We start from the raw sequence: 22,892 nt of genomic DNA, 5'->3' as shown, positions 1-22,892 counted from the left end.
CGGTGCTATTTAAAGAAAAAAATGTTTTTTAACTCAGTATGCAATTATCACATTAAAACGTGTGTATTTCAGTGTGTCATACTATATCCTCAGGGAAATCATTTTCAATGTTGTTCAGCCATTATTCAGTTTAAGAAACTCTATTGCCCTACACACAAGAACCTGAGGAGTAATGTTTGTGTTTAGTTTTGTAAAATTGTTATTGGAGTGCATTGTTATTGGTTTTGGTAAGGAGGTGTTCAATATAAACATCTTCTTCCTGCTCCTTTTAGATCATGGAATGTGCATTATGTTATTTTAGATAAATTGTACATAGAGAAGTTATTTAACAAATACTGTAATGTAATTTAACCTACAATGATTTTGTGGTAACACCTTCAACATTTAATTTGGGTCCAATTCTGTAGGGATGTAGCCTACACTGTAGCTATACTGTACTTAAACTAACAATACCACACACAGATTTAGCACATGACCTATAGTTATAGCTGTTAATGCCATACTATTTAAGCCTGAAGATAAACAGTTACATGACTGTCCTGTCTAACTTTGTTTGCTTATAGTTGATTGCTATTTTCAGTCCACATAACTGTGTTGTTGTCTGTGTGATTTTGATTTGGACTGATATGTACCAGCATCATTTCCAATAGTAGTGAAATCCACACTTCATATTTTATTTTAGTCCTCTATATTACAAAATAAAAACATAAATAAATACAAATAAATAAATGATAAGCCACGAGTAGCATTTCCATGTCTCTCAATAATCTCTTCTCCATATACAAATATTAAATTGTAGACGGTCACTCTTTTAAAGGACACCTTCAAAGATGCATTAAAACATTAGTTGTATGAAGAGAGTGCAGACCAAACAAAGAACCGCAATGATAAGGCACTAAGGACAAAACCAATTGTCACCCCAGGCGGTACCTTTACTTTTTCTCTCCTTTCTGCTTTAACTGATGTAGATAAGTATTGAGTTTATACCTTTCAACCAAATTTGTATTGATTTCAGATTGCAGTATTATTATGGATTTGAATATAATATGAAATCAAAACTAATTTAATTTTAATGTAACCCGAAATCGAATTATTTTTGATTGAAATTAAGGTCAGATGCCGGCCAGCCGTGATAATTACACTCAACCATTATCTCGTGGTGTAGGGACAGATTATACTATGATATACCAGCACGATTCAAAACTAGAATTTAAACCAACAATACCAACCTATAAAACATTATTTTTACTAACTCACAGGTGGTGCATTCACGTTATAGAAAATAACTACAGAAGCATATTAACCACGCTCCATGAAAACAAACTCCAGGATTGATAACGTCACGACGTAATCGTACGTACTCCTGGTTCGAGAAGCAACGCAGGACGTGCAGCGGTTCAAAAAGGAAGGAAGATGGCGGACAACAAAGGCGAGGAGGATATGGAACTGTCGGCTAATTCGGACTTAGTGCCTTCAGTACAAGACAACGAGCAGCCAGAGAAGAAAGACGAAAATGCAGTAATAGTCATAGAGGGAAATGCAAAGGGCAGTGAAGAAACGGAGCCCCATGATAACGCTAAGGAGTCACCTAACGTTGCACTGAACAGCGACGGAACGGACGTTAGCAGCGGAGGGGCTCCTGGTGCGGGAGGGGAAGCCAGCGGTAGCGACGCCGTGAGCCCGGCTGCGTCCGGCAGCACCAACACGGACCCGACGGCAGCTGAATCCCCGGCAACAGGAGATGCTTCGGTTGGCGGACTCACCACTGAAATGTCACCCCCTCCCGCGGCTCAAGCGGCCACGCCGGTGTCCGCTCCCATGAATTTACTGGATACGTGCGCAGTGTGTAAACAAAGTCTTCAGAGCCGAGACTCTGAACCAAAACTTCTGCCTTGTCTGCACTCGTTCTGCCGCAAATGTATCCCGCAACCAGACAGGCAGATAAGTGTACAGGTGCCTGGACCACACGGCCAAACTGACACACACATAGGTAAGTGTTTTGTTTTTTTTCCAGGATTGTCGCTATTTATTTGTCGTCTGCTCGGTCATCTCATATTAATTAAGATGAATTGAACAGTTTGTAGTTCAGCAGGTGGAGAGGTTCTTTCTGCCTGAGGAGCATGGCAGGAAAAATATGAGGGCACTTTATGTGTTTCTTCGATTCTGGGTGCACCTTTTATGTTTGCTCAACCGTGGGGACACCTTAGAGGGCATTTTTATTACCTCTGCGCTACGGTGGCAGCACCTTAGAGGGCAATATTGTGTTTGTTTGTTTGTTTCATGGGCACACACCAGCGAATTCCATTTTAGTTTTGTGATGGGGCTATATGTGGTTATAAACACTCCCATCTCCCTTTCAAACATATCATTGGTCTAGGCTGTAATCTCTTCTTCTGCCATAATACATATAAACAGTGAGTAACATGAACCAAAATGATCAGGTGACTTCTTTGGGGTTTTTTTTGGTCAAATAAGCTATATGCTGAATCAGTGATGGTTTGAAACCATTCCACACCACTGGAAGAGAAATCACCTTAGGTTCATAGTTCCCATGGTCCATTCCAAGGCAATAATTATTTGACAGGTTTCCAGTGGCTTCTGGTCTTTGCTTTCAAGATTGATCCGTTTGCTCTCATACCAGAAATGTAATCATTTTAGATATAAATACTAATAAACGACTACTAATCAGACTTAGAATGGGAACATGCATATTCAGTATCAACAATGAACAGTTGGACATTAGTGAAGAGGAAGTCAGGTGTAGTAAATAATTAATAAATACTTAATACACTAGTATTTAAACTGGATCCCTAGAAATCCAAATGAGAGCAGCAGTTTATAAGTCAAAAGTGGAGATACCTTTACCCAGTGTTTTTACCAGCCATGCTTGTTCAGTGTGCCTTGAATTCTGAATAAATGGCTAACAGAGTCACCAGCTAAACACCTCCATACCACATTATTTCAGACACCAGTACCTCTAAAGAACTACAGCAGAGGTACGCGTGGTCTTCATGAGTGCCTGTTCTATTATTGAGTTTTATGGTTTTGACAATTTATCAAATAAGAGTGCATTTGAAGACAGTTTAAAGTTCTTGCCATTTTCCTGATTGGTGGACTTTCATGTCTTAAAGTAATGATGGCCTGTGGTTTCTCTTTATTTACTTAAACTGTTCTTGTCATAATATGGATTACTGCAGTAGACGAATAGGGCTGCCTTAGGACATTACACAACTTTAGCATCAGGGCAAACAATGGTTACTTTGCAAATATTAAGATATGAATCATTTTGCTTTGACACCTTTTTTTTGGTTATTACTTTTATTTTTTATTTGATTTTACGTTTGTCATTCTATAGTTTTAATCTCTTCAGTAATGAAGAGAAAGGCTACTGAATATTTTTGTGGCATTATTGCTTTTAAAAGATGCACACACTCCATAATATTACTACATTAATCAACAACAGTTCAGCTTCATTCTGAAAGCAGATGTGGACTTAAGCAAAACATAGTTCTGGCATGGTTTTCACTTCCACTCAGTCAAAACTGCCCAGATTTTAAAGGTATGTTCTCTCCTCAAGGGTAAAATTATGTCTGTCATTATCATTTTATAGTATTTAATCCATAATTACCCTACCTCATTCTCTCTGTTGAAGATAGGCTTCAGCAAATTAAACCTCTGCTTTTTATATTTGGTAGAACAACTCTATTGATAACATACTTGCAGGTATCTGGGTTCATTTCCTGTTTATGTGACCCTTTACACTACACTAATAAATTTATTGTAGTGTTGAACAGGAAAAATATAAACGCAACATCCATGGAAAACAAAGAATCCCTAAGATGCTTATATAGGCATCTCATGGTGACATCTCGTTTTCTTTCTGTTATCCACATGTGAAACTTTACTTCCTTACAGCACCTTCCACAATCTTGATATTATTTTGTTAGTATTGATCTCAGTGAAGAGTTTTAATATCACATTGTCTATAGGCCATTTTCATGAATCACATTAATGTTGGTTTCAGGAGAGATTCAGTATCATATGATTTGAATTTGTGACACCACAAAAGTTGCCTCTGGGTTAAAACTAATATATTTTAGGTGGGTTGTTCTATTTACCTTAGTGTGTACCTATGTGGTTAAAATGATCTGACTCTGCTCCATGGTTTGAAATTGACGGGGGAAAATGGTATTACTTTGTATGATCCTTTGTCCACATTTGCAGCCAGACCTCATCACCATGTTGAATTTTTGGAAGCTGTGGTATTACAAGACTCTCTCTGTTAACATAGTAATGAAGTACACAGCTTCTCTCTGAGTTGTTTCACATTACTTCTTCAGTTAGTAAAAACCCTAATATTTCAGAAATTAATTGACCACTTTCACCTCAACACTTAACTTCTACAAAAAGTTTGTTAGTAACTACATTTATAGCACTGATTAACATTGCTTCATATGAAGGATTACAAATTACATCATCTGTGCTTGGTCACAACACTTAGCCAGGCTACTGATTAAATATGGCTAAACCCTGTTACTTGGTCCAAGGAAATCTAGTTAATAACTTATTGTAATTGGTGATAATTGCCAAAACTTTTCCAGGGTAGATAATCTGTTAAAGGGCATATGTTTTTTCTGAAATCCTGTTCATTTCTTGAGAAAATGAAAAAAGCTATGTGACTGCTGAGGTTCCTCACAACTTTCCTACAAGATTAAACATTTAGTAAAGTAGCAGCTTAGTAAATTCCTAATCCACTTATGAGTTCATCATCACTTTCTACATTTCATTTGTACTATACCTGGTGGTAACTTGTAATGTGACATGCATCTTAGCTTCTTATATGTTACACACCTCATAACATCCTGAAGGCTTACAGCATTGCTTTCTTGAAGAAAATAGATGTGCAGATGATTAAATATGACTTCGATATGAATGATTTAAGATCGTAATTTAATGTTATAATCAAGGCAAGGTTTATCTCCAAAACTACTCCATATTCCAATTAAATGAAAGTGAACAGTAACCTCAACCAGAGCTGAAACGTGATAATATCTGCCACTTTTTCAGATGGGGACATTTAATATTTGGAAAAGTAGTAGCCTAATTTGGTTAAGCTAATGTTTTATTGGGGTTAAATTATGTCCTAATCCGGTAAAATACAGTTTTAATTGTGTGTGTATGGGGCTGGGGGTTCATAGTGACAGCTGTGTCTGTGTGTGTCTGTGTGTGTCTGTGTGTGTCTGTGTGTGTCTGTGTGTGTCTGTGTGTGTGTGTGTTTATGTTTAGGGCTTGTACAGGTTCCTCAGCGCAATTCCAGTCCAGCTGCTTTCACAACCAATCAGTCAGAGATCTGCAGCTGGAGCTTACACAAACTGGCTGTGTGCTGTTCAAGCCAATGTAGACTGGCTCAAACTGGTTTACACTGGTTTTTACCTCAGCTGGCTTGTGGTGGGAGGGGGGGGGGGGGGGATTTATGGGTTTATGACTTAGATGAGGAGGGTTGACATGCTGACTAAAACATTTATATAAAGTTTAGTCTTGTGCATAATATGAACCACTTTTTAACTTTAACTGTCAAAGTTAACATGCTTTGCTCATTATTTGTTGATTATATTATTAATTTATCTAATTCCATTAATTAAACCAACAAAAGCAATTCAATGTCAAAAGGCCATGTGATTTAATATTCTAATAAAAATGCCGGGGAGGATGAGATTGAATCTTCTGGAGACAAGCGCTAAATCAGTTACCCCCATGAATAGGCAGCAGTGCTCACCGGTGCCAAGAATCTTCATCAACATGAATTTACTTAAAGGAAATTACGGAAATGAGTTTAAGTCTTGCTGAAGGCTTCATTTTAATCCTCTTTTGATTGAAGCACAGCAGATCTTAGCTGAGAGTGAGTGGGGTTTCACGTAATAGTTTACATATGGACTTGTACTTGATGGTGGCTGCTTGTTTAGCTTTGGATGTATCCAGCAAAATATCACTTTGTTTGACCTTTTACTCACATTTCCCTCATGTTCTTTCTCTTCTGTGTCTAGTAAATGTTATGCGCTGTTCAGTGTGCCACCAGGACTACAAACAGAGTGACATTATTGACAACTACTTTGTTAAAGATACCACAGAGGCCACCAGCACGTCTGATGAAAAGGCTGCACAGGTATGTCCCAGCTATTAGTTCAAGGGCAATGATGCTTTGTACGAGTCGATCCATATCAGTCCTTATGTGCTGCTATTTGTTGGGGTACCTGCTGCAGAGTATTTAAAAGACATGTTCAGCATGTGTCATATTCAAAGATTGGCTGGGTCTGCACTCTGGTAAAATGTAATTAAAACCAATAACTTCTACTTCATCTATTTACCTGAACTCCACAGCAGGTTTTATATTTATTATTAGTGCTGTCACTCGATTTAAAAAAAAAAAAAAAACAACTAATTCATCGCATGGTCCTCCAAAAATTAATTGTGATTAATAATAAAACATTTTTGTGTAAAACTTTTATTTTAGAATGGAGGTTACTATTTCGCAGGATTCTTCTAAATAACTTTGTGTTAAACTGATTAAACAGGTTTCAGCTTAAAAACAGACTGAGAGAAAGTTATTCTGTGAGAAATATCCCAGAACTATAGACCACAAAATCAAAAAAACTCAGTCTTTCTTTTCATTCAGCCGGTTGCTGAGACAAACTAGTTTGTTGACATTATCGGTGGAAGGTTTGGTTCTCTTCTTTTGGATGATGTGACCTGAGTGAGAACAACCTCTCACAAGGCACTGTGCTTGCAGGGGTTGATAGGCACTTTTGTGCAATGGGAGCCAGCCTAGCATGTGTTGCTTGTCTCTTTTTCCACCACTGTAAGGGACACCCATCCATGTCCATTTTGGACTCTGCTTGGTAGCGGTTCAGACATTGTTCTGTTAGCAGCGTTTTGAACAGAAATTTCCCCCCTAAAACTCCCTTACTTGTTGCATCCATCTTGAGTGAAACTCGGTCGTGGCGAAACAAGGGGGGAGCGCGCACGTCTAAGTCACATTAGGTACCACAGGAAGTGCAAACAATAAATCTGCGTTAATTGTGTTAAAAAAAAAAAGCGTTAATTTACAAAAATTAATCACATGCGTTAACGCATTAATTTTGACAGCACTAATATATATATACATAAGTAAATATATTAACTGCATAAAGCCGCATTATGTTTTGTAGTGGTGCCAAAAAAGCCTTATTCTTAAAATGATTGTGGTTAGAGACTGGGCATCGACAAACACCTGTTTTACTGAGTGTTTATTGTTTGTTTTGCTTTCTTAGTGCTAATTGTTCATATATTACTTTTTTATTAACTTAATGTAATACCTTTTGAAAAGGATCAAAGGTGATTTAGTAATTTGATGTTAGTCACCTGTACTGAATCAATCCAGAGTTGTTGCAGATGTTAATTGGTGTTATCTTTTGAAGGTGTGCACAAGCTGCGAGGACAATGCAGGAACCATAGGCTTTTGTGTGGAATGCGGAGAATGGTTGTGTAAGACTTGCGTAGAGGCACACCAGAGGGTCAAAATTACCAAGGACCACAAGATTCGCACTAAGGAGGATGCTGACGCTGCCTCCGGTAAGAAGGGTAACCATCCAGGGGAAGACCCAGCCAATGTTAAGAGAAGCTCAAACTGTAAGACGCACCCTAGTTGACAGTGAATGTAGTGTTGCTGATAGGCTGTTTTTGTAGTAACTGTGTTGCAGACGGATTGCATAGACAGTATCTTTAGCTTTAGAGACCATACATCCTTATGCTCTCTCCAGAATTTTATGCCTTATCTGTCTGTGAAGTTAAACTGTCTTTGTGTGTGTGTATGTGTGTATATATATATATATTTATATATATGTGTGTGTGTATGTGTGTGTCTCTTTGACATCTTTTTTTGCTGTTTATTTTTTTATTTTATTCTGTTTTTCTTCCACCTGATACATCTACATATATATGCATTTCATTTCTAACAGTGATGTGTGTTCTCCTATTTGTTTACAGAGTCTGTTGGTACGACAGGACAGAGACCTGTGTTCTGTCCTATCCATAAACAAGAGCCACTGAAGCTTTTCTGTGAGACCTGTGATACTTTGACTTGTAGGGACTGCCAGCTACTGGAGCACAAGGAGCACAGGTAGCTCAGTATGCACTCATCTGTGTTGATGGACTGTCAGTCTCTGACTGTTTTTTAAAAACTTTTTTTAAGTGATACCTTTCGACTGCTGTCAGGATTTTAAACCATTAAGCTGTATTGTTTTACACTGGTTTAGCCTGCTTTGGAACTGCAGTTAGCTTAATTGACCTTATTGCTAAAAGTTCCCCACAATTTATCATGAGGTTTTGATTGATTGCTTATTAGCTGATTACAGTACATTATGAAAATCACATGCAGAGAGCTAAAACATGCTTTAAATAGATAATCCATAACAGTGAGCCATATGTTACCTTTATGTTTATGCAATTTGGAGTATGAATGGATGCGCTACATTTTATGTCAATCTGGCCATCAGGTTTTAAGATGCCTTGTCAAAAACAGATTCACATTTACAGCAGTCACATTTACATTTATTTGTGTGGCTCGCTATCACATGCTGCATGTGAATGAACTTTTTTACTCATATGGACAACAGTTCCCACCCCAGCCAACAAAACCTAAGTATAGAAGGTAAAATGGTAAAATAAAATTAAATGCTAAAAATAAAGCGAGAGGAAATTCAAAGAAACATCTCTCCCTACTTGTTGTATTTCTGTAGAATTTACAACAAATTGTCAGTTACAGAACTTCAGTCTTAAACCCAACAATAGAATTACGATATATCCAATATGACCAAAGAAATCCAGTCTTAACAAGTAAATCTAGCTATCTGTCTGGATCACAGCTGCATTTGGTATTAAATATTCAGATGCTTTCATGGTGTTATATCTCTTTGGGAAAAACATGAGGTAACCTAAGCCTATGAAACACTCAGCATGTATATATGGTTGCTGGGCATTGAACAGTAAAATAAACTCACTCTGGCCAGATGTCAGCCTTACTTTTTATTGCGCTTCCAAGCGAACACTTGTTTGTTCATTTTTTCACTAAATCAGCACAAAGTCTGTGTTTGGTGAGCTTGCTGGGTCCAAGCTTGTCTGTTGAATCAGACAGTACGTAGGAGGTAGGTAAGTTGAGGATTGTGGGGAAACTTGAGTCCATGTAGGTGTGAAAGCTTTTGCAAACACAAAGTTGTGTTACTATTTTGTAATCCTTGTTTGAATTTGGAGTTTTGCTGTTTTTAATGGTGGATCTCTATAACCACTGCTACTACTTTAGCTTGTTGCTACCAGCTCAGTTTTTCTGCTCTTGTCAAAGCCAATATTGGTTGTTATTTTGTTTGCTAGCCAGTAAGAGGCCTCCAGGGTTGTTTTGTTTTCTGTGCTTTTGAGCAGGCTCTCCAAGCCTGCAGCCATATATATATTTTTTTCAAATTATTTTATTTATTTTAGCTTCCTGCTAGTAGCCTAGTTTTTCTGCTGCCATGTTGGCTGTCCAAGCCGGCAGCAATCCATACTGTTATTTAATAGCCAGTATCAGTTCAGGTTTACTAGCTTAGATTCTCTGTTGATGAGCAGCCAGCTGCAATCTCTCAGGTAGGCTTAAAGCACACCACAAAGGAAAGCATTCCCTTCTCACCAACTCTCAGAAATTTTCACACACTTTTGAACTGTCACTGGTAAACCTCAAACCTTTTTATTTTGGTTTAATTTGTAAAATTATAAATATTCTGTAAGTTGCAAGTTACTACGTTATACTCTCAGGTACCAGTTCCTGGAGGAGGCTTTTCAGAACCAGAAAGGCATTATCGAGACCAGCATGGCAAAACTACAAGAAAAGAAGAACTATGTCCATTACTCTGTCTCTCAGTTGCAAAGCAGGTGTGGATTTTTTTATTTCCATATATCTTTCCAGTGCTGTAGATTGACATAGTTTCTGTATGTTAATACCCATGTCAAGTGGCTCACAAATACAGTCAGCATTGGCACTTGTGGCTTGTCTCTTTATGAAATGTCTGTTTTTTATTTTATCCAGGTTAAAAGAACTGAGTGAAACACATAAGAAGGTGGAGCATGAGATCAAAATTGCAGTATTTACTCTAATAAATGAGATCAACAAGAAGGGGAAATCCTTGCTGCAACAGCTGGAGGTAAGAGATTAATGAAAGTCGACCAGGCCTAAAGCTTTATCTGGTGGTACAAAATCACTTCAAAAAGAGAATTGGTACATTTACTGTAATTGATCCAAAACAGTAGTTTGCAGCAATGAGCCTGTTGAGTGACTGTAACTGCACTTAAACATCCTAATTTGACTCCTGGAGTTGATGTTGCTGTAACTAAAGTGTTGCATTTGGAAATACAAGAATTAGTTTATAGTTTAAGCTTCAGTAGTACCCTGTATGTGTCTGGACATACAAATATGGTCAGAATTCTGTGTGCTGAATATGTTTACAAGTTAAACTGTTTATTTTTTTTGTTTTGTTTTGTTTTTTTGCTGCTTTCTATTATTGCAGTAACTGCTGCTGCAATAACCCAAACTCCCCTCTGGGATCATTAAATTTTAGTGGCTTCGTCCAGTCTCATTTGTTTAACCGAGGTGTTAAAGCTGTTTTAACAGTAGTCCTTTACCATATCCCTCCCTCCAATACTTTCCATTTCTGTTCAGAGCGTGAACAAAGAGCGCAGTATGAGGCTTGTTGCTCAGCATAAGGATACCACCCAGCTGGCCCAGCAGATCCACCATGTGCTCAACTTCTGCCACTGGGCCATCACCACTGGCAGCAGCACAGCACTACTCTACAGCAAGAGGCTGGTATGTTGCTCTCTGGTGCCTAATTGTTTTTTGTTTTTTTTGTTTGCTTGTTTGTTTTGTTTTTTTTAACCTTGTGGATTTTATTGCTTACCACAAGACAGTCCACAAAGCACATCCTGACATATTGATTTTTTTTTTTTTTTTCCTGGCTTGGTAGCTAAAGAAATTTGTCTCTCTCTATATGTACATGTAGATCCTCTATCAGCTTCGCCAGCTTTTCAAGGCTAGGCTAGAGCCAGTGCCCCAGGCCAATGGAGTTGTTCGCTTCTTTTGTGACCCCACATTCTGGGCCAAAAATGTGGTCAATCTAGGTGAGAGGAGTTTATTAGCCCACATCAGTCATTATTTCTTTGCATTAAATATTAATTCAGTTTCTTATTAACTTATTTTAAACAGGATTAAGACATACGTATTAGTTTGCCATTTAATTTTATCTAATGCTTATTTCTATTTATATTTTTCTATATATACTCATATGGATCACTGTATGAAGTATTGCTTTACTTTGTAGGTACTTAAAAATTAAGCAGTGCACAGTTGTCTTTTCCTTACCATATAATTCAAAAAATATATATTTTGTACCTTTCTGGACTATGCACATTTTTTTAAAATTATGCCTCCTTATAACCCCTCCTTAAATTGTAGGTAATTTGGTAGTTGAGAAACCACCTCCGCCTGCACAGCCACCCAATGTGATGGTAGGAGCACCGCCCATTTCACCAGGCCAGAGTCATCCAGGCAAACACCAAGGACAGATCAACTTGGCCCAGCTCCGGCTGCAGCACATGCAGCAGGCAGCCTATGCACAACAGAAGCAGCAGCAACAGCAACAACAGCAGCACCAGCAGCAGATCCAACAACAGATGCGCATCGCCTCCCAAATGTCGCAGCAGCATGCCAGACCAGCCGGCCCACCCATGGTTCAGCAGCAGGTACAGAAAATGTTCACCAGTCAATGTACCACTGTGCAAATAAACAAAAATCTGTGCTCCAATTGATGTGACATATTTTAGGATCTTACTTGAAACTCTTAGCACCACAGACCATTATTTTCATTATCAGCCAGAGTATTTGATGACAGACTTGCTACTGACTTGGAACATATGTACGGAAGATCTTATATATGAATGGTGGTTTTAAAATAGGGCATTGCCTGTTTTTTCTTTATTAGATTTAAAGGGCCATACTGTGATTCAGCATTTTTCAGGCCATATCAGTTTGTCAGCATTAATTGTACACTTTTTTAATTCCTGTATTTGTTTTGAATGTGGTTGTTTTATTCAGTGACCAGATTTTTACTCACTGTTATTGTGTGATTTTTTTTTTTTTTTTTTTTGACCAGCCTCCAAGGCTCATCAGTATGCAGCAGTTACCAAGAGGGCCTGGGGGTATGAACGGTGGGCCAGGTCCCCCAATGTACCCTTCCTCCCACCACATGCGTTTACCAGGTCCACCACAGGGCCGAATGCCCACAACGCAGCCAAGACTTAATGGACAGCAGTATACCCCCATGATGCAGCCTCAGCTACAGAGACAGGTCAGTACAAGCACTCTGGATTCACTGTAATGAAATAATATAATTTGGGATTTAGAAAATATTTTGACTGCTTGGATTTTACAAGTGGTGATTTTATTTATTTATTTATTTATTTATTTATTTATTTGTAAATGTTGGACAATTCTATGTACTGCTGTGCAAATGTGGTAATGTTAAACACGAAATGTCAGCTCTAATGTCAACAGTTGCTGTATAGATACACAGGGTGAGGCTGGTCTGAAGCAGGAAAAGAGAAATACATAGTATTTAAAGTATTGTTATTTTTTCTGTTTTTTTTTGTTTTTTTTTTAATGTGTCCAGTGCAAAAGAAAAAAGCAGACAGTAATTTTTCTAATGGACACTGACATCCAGGGACAGCTGGGCTCTCAGATGTTCTGTTTTTTTTTTTGTTTGTTTGTTTGTTTGTTTTTGTTGTTTTTTAATCATGTTAGTGAATTTAAATTGTAGTGTTCTTTTTTAGCATCTTTTGTTTAGCATATGATTTTAAGCTGATTTTGTAGTACAGCTTCTTTGATACGTTGGCCAACATGAACAGATACATAGTCTAACTGTATATTTTCAAAGATATTGTTTAGATCATCAGTCCACCAGAGAGCACTAAACTTGTTTATTTTTCATAGATGGTATACTTATCAAAAATGTGTCTTTATTTCATTTAAGTGGAAAAAAATACATGTGGGCAATGTTTGTGAAACCTGTACATGCATGGTGTATGCTTACAGAAGCTGGTGGTACAGCTTTACATATTTCCTTTTAAAGTGAGTTCAGAGCTGCCAGTTTTAAAATAAAAGATTTTAATTAAAGTGGAATTGTCATTTACTGTTTTGGTTGATCTAATTTCCATTTTGATTTTTGAAAATGCAAAATTCTTGAACAAATGAGAAAGGTGTTAATTTACCATTTTCTCACTCAGTTCTGCTTAGCACGGCCTCACCAATATGTCTGTGTATATAATACTGATAATTTGCTCATGTCAAGTAATGTATACCGTAAGAAGATGTGCATTAACTGCCTGCATGTAAGACTAGGTAAGCGAAATCTCCACTATATCCAGCCCCTTTTTCTTTGTGTCTAGATGTCTATCGAATCTGAGATGAGCCACCAAAGGTTTCGTTTCTTACTACAATCAGGGGTTTGGCACCTGTTTCCTACTTTGTCATTTGTGTCTTGTGGAGCATGTGTTGTCACCCAAATGCATGATAATATGCAACCATGTTGTTCCCACGACAAAGAATTTTTGCTAAAACTCAGTGGGTGACCTGCCTAATTGTTCCTATAATGTTATCCTTCTTTCTTACTTCCTTTTTTCCCTTTGTTGTTGCTCTCTTCCTTCCTTTTTTCCTTCTTTCCTTTCAATGATTTTCTTGCCCTCCATCCCTCCATCTCTTTTTCTGTGCAGCATTCCAACCCAGGGCACGCAGGGCCTTTCCCAGTGGCATCCCTCCATAATGCAAACCCTACAAGTCCCACCAGTGCCAGTATGGCTGGAGCCCATTCTCACCGTGGCCCTGCCAGTCCCATCATAGGTCCCATCGAGCTCATCCCGTCCGTCACAAATCCTGAGAACCTGCCCTGCTTACCTGAGATCCCACCCATTCAGGTGTGCACATTCTAAAATATCTGCCTCAAAAAGGAATCTTCCGCTGCCAAATAAATCTTCAAATGACAGTGTTGTGGAATGTAATATAATCAAGAAGTTGAACATATCAAATGTACATTTATATAAAAATGTCATATTTGGGCTATTTGAACTGTGAATCTAAATGAAATCAAACTAATGGTGCCACTTCAGCTACTGTAATAATGTTGCCAACAGTAGATAACTACATTTCAAACACTCCAACAGTTTTTTTTTTTTTTTTCAGTTTGTTTGTTTGTTTTTTTTAAACTTGGCAGCTGCAACTTCATGCTTCTATTTCACCAAGCAAGGTGTATGTCACAGAACCATCATTGCATGTCACATTCACATTGATGTGGAGGTGCAGGTTTTGCCATGATAATGGGAACATACATTAAAGCTATGTGTAATATTTTGAGAAATTATGAAATATATGTGTTATAGGCAAATGAGAATGAAAGAATGAAAATATAATGACTTTAAATACATGTCTATAATCTACACCATGAATTCTGAGGCTGTGCATGAATTCTTAGGTTTAACCCACAAACTTTCCAATTTTTGTTTGATAGCTGGCTGTATTTTCCTTAATTGAGAATATTTTTTCAATTAATTCCTTTCAACTTTTGATGTTTTCCCTAACATTGTGCATATCTGGCTTTATTAGCTAGAGGATGCAGGTTCCAGCAGTCTTGGGCACCTCCTGTCTCGCTACATCACAGCCAGCACGCAGCATCAGCTGGGTTCAGTGGATATGAACCCCTCACCTGGACTGTCCACACACTCACCTGGATCTTCAGGTACATGTTCAGGGAGAGGAACTCCCATACTGTTCTAACAACGATTTTGTTTATTTTTCAGCTTTTTTCCCCCTCCTTTAAAATGTCCAAATTAGTTTCATGGTTATATCACTGTGACTGTTCTGTCACTGTGAGTTCTCCGCCAGCCTGACATACAGACACAGTGTTGAGCAGTTTATGTGAGCCATCTCTCTCTCTCTTTCTTTGTCATCCTCTTCTGTGTTCTGGAGGCTCCTCCTATTAAATAGGCAGAAAATAATCATCACGTTAGTCCCAACTAAGCCACATATTCATACATTCACCAGCACACACATACACACAGACCCCTGACATTGTCACCCACAGTCTGTATCATATTCTGTTTCTGCTTTCTTGATATAATCAGCAGTTTCATGTTCCCCAAGCAATCAAAATTTCACATATGTGTACAGTGAGAAGTGATTATTGCAGCTGTAACATCTGTTTTGTGTCTTCAGGTCTGTCCAATGCCCACACACCTGCACGACCTTCAAGCACATCCAGCACAGGCAGCAGAGGCAGGTAAGAAAATACAAAAGTATTTTGGTAACAAGACACTGAGTGTCACTGCTAACATTTCACTAGTCAGAGTTACAGTATCTGAGTCAAATATTAAGCAGTGATTTACAGATGGGACTTGGTGAAGGTTCTAACAAAGCTTTAACCTGAGACTTGACAATCAAGTGTCATGGGTCTTATCTCACACTAGAAATCCATATTTTATTCATATACGACTGTTACAGTCATTTTTTTTAATCTGAAGAACAAGGTTTTTAGGTCTGTTTAAAAGTAATCATAATGCTCTTGCCTGTCACACTTAAACCACCTTTAACTATGTGTCAGTTTAGTTTTCTCTCGCTTTTACCCACTGTTTGTCTTGTGATCAACATTAGGATTGAAATCTGTCATGATTTCTCTGTGGTCTAGCTGAGCTAAATGAGTAGGATCATAATTAGCAATTGATTTTTGTATGTTGTCAATATGTCTAAAAAACTGTTTGTGTGTGTTTAAGCTGTAGCTCTGCAGGAAGGACGGGGCCAGGAAGTGGAGCTGCGGTGGAGCAGGTGAGAGTGAAACAGGAGCCTAGTACAGATGATAACTACACATGTCCAGCTTCTTCTCTGAAGACAGAGCGTGGCAAAGATGCTGGGAGAAGTGCCTGCATGGTAAGTTCTTTATCCATTAGTTTAAAAACAAGCTATAGGGTTTGGAAATATTAATATTTCTAATATATTGCCCTGATCTACCACTTTTTTAGCAGCTCTTTTGTTTAAAATGCATTGTCCTTGGGCTCAGTTTACATCTTAGTTTGTACAATATGGCTCACGGTCTTTCCCAGTAGCTGACTGTGGAAGGACTGTGTGAAAAGAAAGTCTAGTTAGAAGAGTATGGTAAAAGTACGTTTATCTAAATATAATGTTGTCATTAATAATCTAACCCAAAACAAAAACAGAAGAAAGTACATTGTAAAATTTGCCAAAAAAATATATCTGACACTGGACATTTTTGTCATGACGTATTCCACCACATAACTCTGCACTGTGAATGAATTACTTGTGTGTAATGATTCAGACAAAAACCATCAGTCTTTTCTTTAAACATTCCGGCCTTATATTTGCCCTACTCATTCATTTATAAAGCAACAGAGAAAATTGGACATGTCAAAAGGAAAATGGAATATACGTGAAAAATAGAAAATGTAGTATGGACAATGTGGAAAAATGGATGAAAGGCTATTGATGTGCTGAGACTGATGGAATAACAAAAGTGGTCAACTCAACTCTTATTTATTGATGTGTTCTGTTGGACTTTTTACCACCTATCAAAATGTCTTTTAGGGACATTGGTCATTTCTGGGGCTTCATGCAGACAGACTCCAAGTAAAATTCTCAATATGTAAAAATAATAGGACACATGAAAATCTGCAAATATTTTTGTGTTTCCCTCAGATGAGCAGTCCAGAGAACAGTCCCGTGCCAGTGTTAGGGGCCGTTTCTGCAGGCCAGGATGCCCTCAAGGCTGTAGGGGAGCGTATCAAAGCAGAACCCCAGTCAGAGACACCTTGTTCTGGACTAAATGGCTCCAGTGCAGCCACATCATCATCTTCTGCTACCACTTTGACCTCCACTACCTCATGGTCCACTGAGAACAGCAGCAGCACAGCAGGCCCTGCTCTTATTAATGGGAACTCAGACAAGGGGACAGAACCTAAGGAGACTGAGGCACCTGTGGGAACAGGCAATCCTAGTGAGAAGGATGACGACCCCAATGAAGACTGGTGTGCCGTTTGCATCAACGGTGGTGACCTGCTGTGCTGTGACCGCTGTCCCAAAGTGTTTCACATGAAATGCCATGTGCCCACCATAAAAATATTCCCCAAGTAAGTGGGCTATATAGGTTTATTAGTATATGACTAGTTATTATTTTTTATATATTATTCTGGATGTTCTTGAAATGTTTGGTATTAGGTTCTGTTAATTTCCAATGCAAATTCTATACAAAATTAGTCCTCTTTGTGATTGTTGTGCTGCAGGGGTGACTTCCTCTGCACTTTTTGCCGGAGTCTCACCAACCCTGAGATAGAGTACTGTGATGACAACAGGAAAATCAAAGGAGACCAGGCCCTAAGTCCTGAAGACCAAAGGGTCAGTATATCCACTACATCCTCAGAGAACCTTTTCATGATTAATGTGACACAGCTAATCCTCTTTATTCCTCTCTCTGCAGAGATGTGAACGTCTCCTGCTGTACATCTTCTGTCATGAGCTTAGCGTGGGCTTTAGGGAACCTGTTCCTAGCTCTGTAAGTGGCACTATGTGACACACACACACACACACACACACACACACACACACACACACACACACAGTGCCTGTAAACCCCAAACAATTTTATGCAGATTTACAAATATCCTTTTTCTAAATCCAACCATCCATTATTTACTAGTTATCCTGACACATTTAGGGTCGTGGGGGGCTGGAGCCAAACCCAGCTTGGGCAAGAGGTGGGGTACACCCTGGACAGATCATCAGTCTAGCACAGGGTTGACACATAGAGACAAACATGTACACTCACATTTACACTTACAGGCAATTTAGAGTGTTAGTCCAATCCCAATCTGCATGTCTTTGAACTGCTTTGTCTGTGTGGAGAAAACCCACACAAACAAAGGGAATATATGCAGACTCACACAGAATGGCCCTAGGTTTGACAGGGATTCAAACCCATAACCTTCTTGTTGTGTCATGTTTGTGTCTGCTTGTGGATCTATTGGGGCATTATTCCCCTGCCCTAAGAATATTAGGATCTCAAAACCGCTCAACAGCTAAAGCTACATCTAGACAGATAGGCTCAGACCTTGACTCACTACAGACCACAAACACAATATAAAGCAATTTTATATTCATATTTTCTTTTTCAAGCTTAGAGGATGTTTTAGATCTTATTTTGGATTATGTGAGTTATACAAAGGTGAGTGAGAGTCCAAAAAGAGCCCAGTAAAAAGTTTTTCACACGTAACAAGCTGTAACAAACATAAAAAGTACATCAGTGTATATTGGAATTCAGGATAGTCAGCAGCTCTAAAACCAATTAAAAGTACCGTTGAACAAAGAGCTTTTGTAGAGTGGTGAGATACTTTTGTTTTAAGGGTCTATATGCTGCAGTTCATTTGATCTGGGAAACTTTTCAGCACCAGGCTGCCAGTCAGACGTACTATAAATCCAATTCTTTATGCTGAGTAATTGGTGAGTAATTCATATCACCATCAGTCCAAAAAACCCAGCTATCTCTAAAATCACCAAAAGGTTGAACTGTTTTCCAGGTTTTCCACAACCTAAACCTCAGTTCCACTGCCTTTGTGTCTGATCTCTTCTTTTTACTGCTGCCAATCTTCAAGCTGCACAAATCTCTGCTTCCTTTTAAGGCAAACAGAAACCTTTCATCAGCCTATGTTTGAACTACTTTTTGCTTTTGAGAGTTGTCTGAACTACGTTTGTTTCACTTAGGTGCCCAATTACTACAAGATTATCAAGCAGCCCATGGACTTGAAGAAAGTGAAGAAGAAACTGCAGTTACGGAGCTCCCAGTACTACCAGTCCATCCAGGAGTTTGTCTCCGATATGCGCCTGGTCTTCAAAAACTGTGCAAAATACAATGAGGTGAGCAGCATGAGTCTTGAGCCTGCTTCACGGAATGGCATCTGCTGGTGTGTGTGCATGCAGACAAGGGTTAGACTAGTATGGGTTAAATCTTGAACTGCACCAGAAGATTCAAAAGCGTGGACTCAATTGACTGTACCCTCAAATGATAAAAGGCTAATACATTAAGGCCTTAAATTAATTATGAATTGGAATAAACATAAGTAAACAGTACTTATGTCTTCGGTGGGGCCAAAATTGCCAAACCAATATATTAGTCTAACCATAATGTAAAGACACAGACTTTGGAAAAGTTAGTGGAAAGTGCTGCTTCTGAACTGCATCATGCATACAGTTGTGTTCACTTACTAACACTGGCTGTCAAAAGATGAAGTGTAAAAGCAGAGCTTCTTCACACTGGCTGCAGGAACACTGTTTGAGCACCAATAATCATAATAATAGGTTACAAATTTAGTTTGTAATGGATCACTCTAGTCATGTGATCTCACATCATCTTAATGCACATTCTTCTAGGTGGGAATGATGTGTTTTAGAATATAATGAATGTATTTTTGTTGGTGCTGTTGGAGATGCTGATGTGGATATCTGGTAAAGTGCTTCTGATATGGTGCCTCCATCTGTACTGGAACATCTTTTTATACTGTTGCCTAATGTATCATACATCACAACCACATGAGGGAGCTTATCTTTTTTTCAAGAAGCAAACAGTATCAGGATTGACATCTCAGCATACCCACCAGAAACATTTTCTTTAAGCTAATAGTGATTGTAAAGACTATACAAATGTTGTTTAACCAAAATTAACAGCAAGTATGGTCCTCAGTATGCTGACACTGCTCAGAACACCTGCCGATTTAGTTTGCATAAATAAACAATATAACAAGACATTTAAGTAGAACATCACTGTAATGTAATTTGGTTGCTCAAATTTAAGTCATTCATAACTTTAGGTGGTAACATTGGCCACCCATGGCAACACACATAAAGATCAAGATTTACCATCTTCCCTGTTGAGAACATTTTGCCTTTTAACCACAACTGCATAGGATGGAGGGCTCTTGAGTGCTATTACTGAAAGTACAGGTTAATTAAACTATTTCCAGTCAGTTACACTAGCTATGATTAATTCATGTCTCTGATTATATTAGTTGAAAAGAACAGTCTCCTGACTAGGTTTTATTTTCTAAAACCCTAAATAATGTTTTTGCTTACACATAAATAAAGAAAGACCAAATACTTTTGATAAAACAGGAAATGAAGTGCAAAAAAATTGTGATACAGAAACATGAACTGGGCACTGCAGAAACATGGACTGGTTGCTGTAGAAACATGAACCGCTTCCTGTAGTTTTCAGTAGCTTATGTGACTCTATGGACCTTTACTTGCTGTTAATATCTGCACTTGGTGCTGCACACCTCATAGGCTTGAGCACAGTCATGAACAGATTTCTGATCTGTTATTATCTAACCTGCCTGTGGTGTGAACTCTTTTCTTCCCCCTTGCTGCTTCACTGTCTTTGTTGTAATGTTATTGCCCCTTTTTAGATGTCTCGAATAATCCAGGTTTATGATGAGGAGAAACAGATTAATACGCAGGTAAGCCGTTTCAAATAGAGCACAGATGTCTTGTCCCCTCCCACTGAGGCTCCAAGAAATATTGTTACCCTTCATCTTAGCATAGACAAATCACAAGCAGTAAACTTTGGGAATTTTTACTACATTTCTTTCCATTTAACATAAAAGAAAAGGGGATCACTATCAGATCACTGATATTCCAGGGCGTCTGGAGGTCCTGTAAAAGGAAAAAAAAAAAACTCCACCTGTATGATTTGGTTACGTTTACTTGAGCAGTGATGTAACCACATGAATGGTTAACTTTAAAATGTAAAATTAAGAGATATGTGAAAGAGATTAACGTATCTGCAGTAGGAAAAAATACACATACTGTGTATATATAGAAGTGAAAATATATGGCCATGAGAGTGAAAATATAGTAATGTAGTGTATATGCATATGAAAGAAGAACTATCAAAATTGTAGCTTTATTTACTTTCATTTTAAGAGACTTATAAACCAGCAGCACATGAGCATCTGTCCACACTTGGTTTTGATGATTTGGGCTTTCTACACCCAAAACTACTACTTGCTTTAAGAAATTGAGCTGTGGAGTTATTTTCTGCCCAGAATTAAGATAGCTGATTAAAGCAAGGTCTAAATGTCAAGTTACCCGTGGAGAGGAGCAAGTACTGCAGTAGCTTGAGACCACTGAACTATAATGTAGGATATTTCAAAGTAAATCGTAAAACTGTCCTGGTCTGAAGATCAAACAAAAATGTTCTTTAATTTATATCAAGAACATTTAGTTAAGTTAAGTAAGTCTTAAGTAAGTATCTAAGTAAGTACTGTCTTATGGCAAACTAGGGAAGGCGTGTAATGTTAGATTGACAATGAGGCTTTTCTTTTCATATAGTGGGTGTGTGTGTGTGTGTGTGTGTGTGTGTGTGTGTGTGTGTGTGTGTGTGTGTGTGTGTGTGTGTGGGTGTGTGTGTGTGTGGGTGTGTGTGTGTGGGTGTGGGTGTGGGTGTGGGTGTGTGTGTGTGTGTGTGGGTGTGGGTGTGGGTGTGTCTCAGTGGTGTTAAAATGCTCCTTTACTGGTAGCAGAGGTTTTCAGCAACCTTTAAAATTCACATTCCTACAGGATGGTTAATTGACCCTTGGATCATGTGGCAGTATTTGAAACCAGCTTTATTAACTCTGAATTGTGGGAATGCTTCATGGAGCCACAGTGGGATGGAGCAGCAGGATATCTCTGCTCTGTACAGCAAGGTTGAGCTGGGGCCACCCTGCCACCAAGAATCTTAACCAGATCTAATTTGTTTCCTCATTCTCCTCTTCCTTGTCCCTGTTTCAACCCACTCACTCTTCCCGCTCAATGGTATGGTGACACCTGCTTCCTCCATATCACTCTTCACCCACTTTTCCTCCCACTTCTTCCTCGTCCTCCTCCGGCAGGCGGGATCAGAGATGGCGATATCTGGCAAGGCAGTGAGTCTTCACTTTGAGGAAAAGCTGCAGGAGATTTTTCCAGGGCAGAGCTTCCCTGAAACACCTGAGCCTGAGTCCCAGGGCGAAAAGGATAAGGATGATGATGACACAGATGAGTCTGAGGAGGACTTCATACAGCCCAGACGCAAACGATTAAAAACAGATGAGAAAGTAGTCCACATCAAATGAGAACCAACTACAACAAAAAAAAAAAAAAGAGAGAAGTGAAAACTGTCATATTCCACATTTCTCCTTTGTTGAAGGCAGTAAACAAAATGGACAAGACTCGCTGTACAAACTGCTTGGTTTATCTCATTGCCTTTGAAAGAATTACTGTCAACTATGTCTTGATCAGAACTGTTGAAGACAGAAACATAGAAGAGCTGCATTCCTTCCTTATTTCATGGACACTCAAAAACTTAGAGTTTGAAGTAGGACCTATTTTGCGGTAGTTAAGTTAATGATTGGTCATTTCTTTTTATCCATTTTCATTTGTAGATTTGTTGTCATTTGCGTTATAAAACATTAAATCCCCTTCTGTTTGATGTATTATATCTATACTTTGACATGAAACCTACCAAGTATTTGTATGACTTTGTGGAAACGTTATGTAAATAAGAGAATCTAGTCCACTGAAGGTATTCCTACAGTATAGATGTTTGGGTGCGTCATCAATAAATCATCTTCTTGAAATATATCAAAGAAATTGTGTGGTTGGAGTAAGCCCAGGGCCCCAGGAAGCTCTTCAAACATATTCTCTCACACACTCTTGGTGGTATCTGTCCATGCGGATAGTGTTGGTTTAATTTGTCCAGGTTTTGAGATTG

The 22,892-nt window shown here is 38.5% G+C and overlaps 1 protein-coding gene across 4 annotated transcripts; it reads left to right on the top strand.

The window, feature by feature from the left end:
• The first annotated feature begins 1,383 nt into the window (after positions 1 to 1,383).
• trim33 (tripartite motif containing 33) lies at positions 1,384 to 22,762 on the top strand. Of its 4 annotated transcripts, XM_026332522.2 has the most exons (21): positions 1,384 to 1,990; positions 6,045 to 6,163; positions 7,455 to 7,608; positions 8,023 to 8,155; positions 9,820 to 9,936; positions 10,091 to 10,205; positions 10,721 to 10,867; positions 11,061 to 11,178; positions 11,513 to 11,799; positions 12,210 to 12,404; positions 13,501 to 13,557; positions 13,825 to 14,025; positions 14,711 to 14,843; positions 15,320 to 15,383; positions 15,874 to 16,027; positions 16,811 to 17,241; positions 17,395 to 17,506; positions 17,589 to 17,663; positions 18,869 to 19,021; positions 20,566 to 20,616; positions 22,033 to 22,762. In XM_026332522.2, the coding sequence occupies exons 1-21, from the start codon at positions 1,414 to 1,416 to the stop codon at positions 22,252 to 22,254; spliced, it is 3,615 nt and encodes a 1,204-aa protein (XP_026188307.1). In that variant the 5' UTR covers positions 1,384 to 1,413; the 3' UTR covers positions 22,255 to 22,762. The 4 variants fall into 4 exon arrangements, with proteins under 4 accessions (XP_026188307.1, XP_026188306.1, XP_026188305.1 ...); XM_026332521.1 differs by lacking the exon at positions 13,501 to 13,557 and having other exon boundaries at positions 1,386 to 1,990; XM_026332520.1 differs by lacking the exon at positions 20,566 to 20,616 and having other exon boundaries at positions 1,386 to 1,990.
• Positions 22,763 to 22,892: the final 130 nt, after the last annotated feature.

This window comes from Mastacembelus armatus, chromosome 7 (genome assembly GCF_900324485.2).
Source record: "Mastacembelus armatus chromosome 7, fMasArm1.2, whole genome shotgun sequence".
NCBI lineage: Eukaryota > Metazoa > Chordata > Actinopteri > Synbranchiformes > Mastacembelidae > Mastacembelus > Mastacembelus armatus.
The sequence above is the reverse complement of the archived record's forward strand: the minus strand, read 5'-3'. Positions and strand labels throughout refer to the sequence as shown.